Source organism: Octopus bimaculoides, chromosome 30, assembly GCF_001194135.2.
Source record: "Octopus bimaculoides isolate UCB-OBI-ISO-001 chromosome 30, ASM119413v2, whole genome shotgun sequence".
NCBI classification, from domain to species: Eukaryota; Metazoa; Mollusca; class Cephalopoda; order Octopoda; family Octopodidae; genus Octopus; species Octopus bimaculoides.
This window is the reverse complement of record NC_069010.1, coordinates 1,730,112-1,737,083: the sequence shown is the minus strand read 5'-3', so window position 1 is coordinate 1,737,083 and position 6,972 is coordinate 1,730,112. Positions and strand designations below refer to the sequence as shown.

Below are 6,972 nucleotides of genomic sequence, written 5' to 3'. Positions count from 1 at the left end.
GGGGGGGGGGGTCCATGAAAGAGCATTTTAAGGGCTCTTGAAAACATTTTGCTTTAGATGTATGTATTGCAAGACAACAGCTTAGTTTCCCTCTCGAATATTTTGACATGGTTCAACCTACACAAGTTAATGTGTGGAAAACAAAATAGGAATTTTGAAAGAAGTTTCTAGAAAACTTAGTTTTTAAACATCGAATGGCTATGGGGGCCCACCAGAATAAGACAGTAATCAAAGGGGTTCATAGATTAAAAAATGGTTGAGAACCCCTGCTCATGACGAATGGCGAAAATGATATGATTAGCAGACCCGAGGACTTAGGTCAGAAGTCTGAGAGTCAGGACACTGTTACCATGACAACAGGAGACACACTGGCGTCGAGAAAAAACTGATGTTGCTGTTACTGTGAAAATGGTTTTAATGGAAAAAGAACGCGCTTGTGTTGCCATGCTGACAGGCCACAAAGATGATGGGATGGTTAGTGTTACTATGGCAAGAGGCCACATAGCAACCAGTAACAGAGCAATGACAACACAGTTACCATGGCAACAGAATAGAATTGGAAAAAAATTTTGAACAAATTGGGAAGGAAATTTCTTCAGACAAGAAAATTGAACATATATATGTATATGTATGTATGTATATATGTGTGTGTATATATATATATATATATACGTACATATACATCTACATACCTATACGTACATATATACACACACACACATGCATACATATACATACATCATATTTCGATATATATATATAAGTTTGTTGGGGATATACCCTTGCTCAGGCCCAAGGGGAAGAAAAGAGACCCAAGAAGGAGAAGTAGGAGGAGGAGAAAAAGTGACAAACACACAAGGAATCCACAAAAAAAAAAAAGAATGAAAGAAAAAAAGGGTCTTTGTTATGTGTAAAGGTCTTCTCTGTCGGCACCCACGTTCTCGGCGTCTTCCAAGGCGGAGAAATTCAAGAAATGTGAAGGTCGATGTACTTCGTGGTAGAACTCTTTTGGGTTGGCAAGCTGTAAGTCATATTTCATGTTGGGGTCGTGTCGGACACCTGAGGAAAATAGAGAGAGAAATTGAAAGAGACGGAGGGAGAGAGAGGGAGAAATTTGTGAAGGAACATCTTGAAGAATTGAAGTGCCGGTGAGAGCATTGTCGTTGTCAAGAACATCCTTGTTAGCACCATTAATGTCCCTCGTCAACATCACTGTCATAGGTTCATAATTCTGGCACAATTCTAGCACCACAACCCTGTTGTGTGTTTGGAAGCAACCTCTACACAATCACTCCATTGGCTAGAAACAGCAGCCAAATCTCCTTCAGCTCACACCACCATGCAAAGGAGCCTGCATGACAGGAGCACCACACAAAGACAGATACCACTTAATGAGGTATGTTGTTGTTGGCACTCAGTCGCTTACGACGTCGAGGGTTCCAGTTGATCCGATCAACGGAACAGCCTGCTCGTGAAATGAACGTGCAAGTGGCTGAGCACTCCACAGACACGCGTACCCTTAACGTAGTTCTCGGGGAGATTCAGCGTGACACAGTGTGACAAGGCTGACCCTTTGAATTACAGGCACAACAGAAACAGGAAGTAAGAGTACAGCAGGGTTCGCCACCATACCCTGCCGGAGCCTCGTGGAGCTTTTAGGTGTTTTCGCTCAATAAACACTCACAACGCCCGGTCTGGGAATAGAAACCACAATCCTATGACCGCGAGTCCGCTGCCCTAACCACTGGGCCATTGCACCTCCACGCTTATGCAACTACAACAATAACAACAAACAACTCACCCATAAAGTTATAATTCCAGGAACTCTGTGCTGGAACCATGAAGAATCCAAGGAATCGGTCAGAGAGTAACATCTGTACCTTCTCGTAGTGGGACGGTAGGTAGCCCTTGGGGTTGTTACCCGTGTCAGTGTTCTGTCGACCCCACTCGTAACCACTAGGGGTCAGTTTGTAGGCAGTGAGTGAACAGGAACCTGGCGTGAAACTGAAAGTAGAAGACAACAGTAAATGGTCAGTGGTGGTGGTCGTGGGAGGAGAAGAGTGAAGAGTGGTGAGGGGAGCGGGGTAGAGGGCAGAAAAGTTGGGAATGAGCAGGAGTTGTACTTTTAAGGAGCAGAATGACAGGGGAAGCGGCTAGTGTGGTGGTGGCGGTGGGGAGAATGAATTATAATAAATACATCATCATCATCGTTTTAATGCCCACTGTTCCAGATGGAATTCCATGGGGGGTTTTTAACGGCTGGACGGTGCCCTTCCTGTTGCCAAACCTCACCTGCTTCCAATGTAAGGTAATATTTCCCCCATGGCCAGGCATGTTTCTGCAGAAGAAGACAGGAAAAGCAAGACACTACTTGTATGACAGTGAAGCTCATTTACAATCGTCATCATGCGATGTTAAGACAAGGTGACAGTAACACACACACACGTGTAAGAGTGTGTGTGTGTGTGTGTGCGTGAGAGACCATCACCATTTAAGTTTGTGTTCCATGCTGGCATGGGATGGATAGTTTGAAGGGTCTGATGTACCTGTGAATGTGCATGGTTCAGTCGTTAGAGCTCTGTTCCAGTGAGCAGGGAAGGGTGCGGCTGTGGACCCGGGTGAATCTGATTGCTGGTGCAATAACCTCTAGCATGGACATCGCCGACATTTTACATGGGGTATGGTTAGTGATGGTCTTCATTCATTATGAGTGGACAGCCATCGCACCATTTGAGCGTGATTGCTACCAGCGTCGCCTCACTGACACTTGTGCCGGTGGCACGTGAAAAAACATTCAAGCAAGATCATTGCCAGTGCTGCTGGACTGGCTCCTGTGCATGTGACAAGTAAAAAACACCATTTTGAGTGTAGCCATTGCTAGTACCGCCTGACTGGCCCTCATGCCGGTGGCACATAAAAGCACCCACTACACTCTCAGAGTGGTTGGCGTTAGGAAGGGCATCCAGCTGTAGAAACTCTGCCAGATCAGATTGGAGCCTGGTGCAGCCATCTGGTTTGCCAGTCCTCAGTCAAATCGTCCAACCCATGCTAGCATGGAAAGTGGACGTTAAACGATGATGATATATATATCAAACAGCCAAGATGGTGAAACCTCCTCATCATGCGAATTAATCACTATACAATGCCCCTTGAAAAGCTAATTTAAATAGCAAAAACCAGTCGGATTCTACAACATCCATATAATATGTATATATTTATATAAAAAAATATTAAACTATGCGAAACGAAGGCATTTTTCTTCATATATTTTCAACTCATAATTTTACGTGTTGTTTACTGAATCTCCAGTATTTTTGCTCCTTATATTTTTATATACATACATACATACATATATATATCATCATCACTAGGCCTCGAGGAACATGGCTTTTAGACTGAATCGGAATCAACAAATTACTGCTCTCTGACATTACTCATTACTATCAGTGTGGCTCAAATGCAGCTGAGGTTAGTCATTACCTCAATGAAGAATTTCATACTCATGCTATTCAGGGCAGCAACATCAAATCACTCGTTAGCATGTTTGAAACAATGGGCTCTGTAAACGACGCACCCAGATCTGGACGACTCGCTACTGTAACATCTGATGAAAAAGGTGAGCAGTTGCAAGCTAGTCTAATCAACAGTCCGTGAACTCAAAATCAGTTGCCAGAGCGTGCATAACTTATTGTGTGAAAGGAATTTAAAGCCCTACATTCCTTGCCTGTTCCCTGCTCTGCACGATGGAGATGCTGATCGCAGACTTGAGTTTTTGGAGATGTTCCTTGCGTCGATACTTGACGACGAAACTTTATAGGATAAGATTTGGTGGTCAAATGCTTTAAATTAAATGGCCACATTGACAAAATTACTTGTATTGAAGTCATGAAAATCCACATGTGGTATTGGAGAAGGAAGTTAACCTCCCAGGAGTAACTGTCTGGCCCCTGCAATGGGATTATCGGCCCATTCTTCTTTGATGAGCCAATCACTGGAGAACGGTACCTCAACATGCTTCAAACCTCTTTCTTTCCTCAAATGCAATAACAAAGAGACATTCACTTCCAACAGGATGGGTCTCCACCCCACTATACGCATTGTGTTCGTGAATGGTCTGACATCAATTTTAATGGCAGATGGACTGATCGAATGGCCAGCGCATTCGCCCGATTTAACATCACCATCATCATCAGCGTCGTCGTTTAACGTCCGCTTTCCATGCTAGCATGGGTTCGATGATTTGACTGAGGACTGGCGAACCAGATGGCTACACCAGGCTCCAATGTGATCTGGCAGAGTTTCTACAGCTGGATGCCCTTCCTAACACCAACCACTCTGAGAGTGTAGTGGGTGCTTTTACGTGTCACCCGCACAAAGGCCAGTCAGGCAGTACTGGCAACGGCCACACTCAAATGGTGTCTTTTACGTGCCACCTGCACATTGGTAACGACTCTGCTATAATAGGGAATACCAAAATCTGTGATCTTACACTGTTTATTTTGTCCTCTATAATCATATCTATCTTTTTACTTAAATAGTATTGTCAGTTTTTATGGGGAAGTCCCACAAGCTCTTGTAATTCTCCTTCTCTATCACAGCTTCTGGTTTGTGTTCACACTACTTTTCTATTGTTTTGAAGCCATACACTCAGCTAACACACAAATGCACTCTTTCTTTTTGCCTACACAGTCTTGTCTGCATTTATACTCCTTTTAGGCTAGTGTACTGCACTCACTCAAAAGGTGTGATACTTTTGTCTCCTTTTCCCGCAAATTCTACATTTGCTACCTGACTGAGTTTTGTCGATCTTTGCCTATATCAAATTTGTTCTAAGGTCTTGTTCCTGAGCGCTTATTATTATTATTATTATCATCACGGCAGCAGCGAAATGGCAGACTCATTAGCATGCCGGTCAAAATGCTTAGTGGTATTTCATCTGTCTTCATGTTCTGAGTTCAAATGCTGTCTGGGTTGACTTTGCCTTTCATCCTTTCGGGGTCGATAAATTAAGTACCAGTTACGCACTGGGATCAATGTAGTCAACTGGTCCCCTCTCCCAAAATTTCAGGCCTTGTGCCAACAGTAGAAAGAATCATTATTATTATTACTATTATTATTATTATTAAATTATGCCGAGGTTGACTTTGCCTTTCATCCTTTCAGGGTCAATAAATTAAGTATCAATGATATACTGGGGTTGATGTAATTGACTAGACCCCTCTCCCAAATTTCAGGTGTTGTATTATTATTATTATTTAAGGTGGCAAATTGGCAGAATTGTTAGCATGCCAGGCAAAAATGCTTAGCAGTATTTAGTCCATCATTGCGTTCTGAGTTCACATTCTGCTGGAGTCAACAAAATAAATACCAGCTGTGTACTGGAGTAGATATAATCGACTGCTCCCCCCCTCCCCCAAAATTTTAGGCCTTGAGCTGACGACAGTAGAAAGGAAAATCATCATTATTTAACCTACCTGCAGGTGATGATGACAGTCTTCTCACCATCCCAGGTGGGGTTGTCTGCCATAACCTTTGCATGGGTGGTGATGTCTTGAGGTGAAAGCTGTGGCAGTTCATTGGGTTGAGTGTGGACCCAGCCTAGGGCTTCCATTTCCTGGCAAGGACAAAACAACATCATGTAACATCATCACTGAACCAATAAAGAACTCTCTCTCCCTCTCTCTATACACACATATATATATGTGGTTGCTTGAACCTGATAGAAATAACAACCGGGCTGCTCTCAAATCATATCCTGCTGTCTTCCAAAAACAAGAAAGGATGGTCACAGCTGGATCATCTTTGATCTAAGATCATAGGAGCTAGACAACAAGGAAGGACACATTAGATAATGTAGTCCTAGATACACTATGCCTGAATAAAAGACAGGGTGGTCACTTCTGGAATATCTTTGATCATAAGTCTGCTGGACCAGGATGACCTAGGGCTAAACAACAATATGGTGAAACACATTATTAGATAATGTAGTCTTAGATACACTATGTCTGAATAAAAGACAGGGTGGTCACTCCTGGAACATCTTTGATCATAGGTCTGCTGGATCAAGACTGACCTGGGGCTAAACAACAATATGGTGACACACATTAGATAATGTAGTCCTAGATACACTATGCCTGAATAAAAGACAATGGACATTGTTGAAACACCTTTGATCATGGATTTACAGGATTATGGCTGACCTGGGGCTAAACATGGAAAGCCACATCGGATAATGTAGTCCTAGATACACTACGTCTAAGACAGGATGGTCCTGACTAGAACACTATTGACCATAGACCTGTTGGGTCAGGAATGACTCAGGGTTAAATAACACCAACAAGGAAGGACACATTAGATAATGTAGTCCTAGATACACTATGCCTGAATATAAGATGGGATGGTCACAGATGTAACACTTTTGATCACAGGTCTGCTGCATAATCAGGACTGACCTGGAACTAATCAACAAGAAAGGACATCAGATAATGTAGTCCTAGATACACTATGTCTGATAAGGGGCCAAATCCCTGCACATGTAACATCAACAACAGCAAGTGTCCTTACCTGTAAATACTCGTGCTCTGGTAACATGTTGGGTAGATGGACTCTTTGGTGAGTGCCCCACTGGGGTGGCATTACTATACAGCGAATCTCCTTCACCTGGGGGTTATCTGGAGGACTGACTCCGTACAGGTAGCCAGCAATCTAGACATCAAAAGAGAGAGAGAGAGAAATGGTTAGAATCAATATTGGTAAGTGGATGGAATGGTGATACATGGGCAAACATACACATACACAGTCTATACATGTATATACACACACACACACACAAGGTGAATACATACATATTCATATAAATGTGTATATATACACACACACACAAGGTGAATACATACACATCTACAGTAATACCTCACTTTATGAGACCCCGGGTTTACACCACAGCATAGTAACAACCATGACTGATGTTAC

At 42.9% G+C, this 6,972-nt stretch overlaps 1 protein-coding gene across 1 annotated transcript in view; it reads right to left on the bottom strand.

The window, feature by feature from the left end:
- Window positions 1-6: 6 nt before the first annotated feature.
- LOC106883575 (pre-mRNA-processing-splicing factor 8) overlaps window positions 7-6,972 on the bottom strand; it is an 86,626-nt gene continuing 79,660 nt past the window's right edge. The window contains exons 34-37 of the mRNA XM_052978062.1: window positions 6,565-6,705; window positions 5,475-5,614; window positions 1,802-2,004; window positions 7-1,059 (exon numbers count right to left, since the gene is read on the bottom strand). Of these exons, the coding sequence (XP_052834022.1) occupies window positions 905-1,059; window positions 1,802-2,004; window positions 5,475-5,614; window positions 6,565-6,705 (639 nt within the window). The 3' untranslated portion in view covers window positions 7-904. The remainder of the gene's footprint in view (window positions 1,060-1,801; window positions 2,005-5,474; window positions 5,615-6,564; window positions 6,706-6,972) is intronic.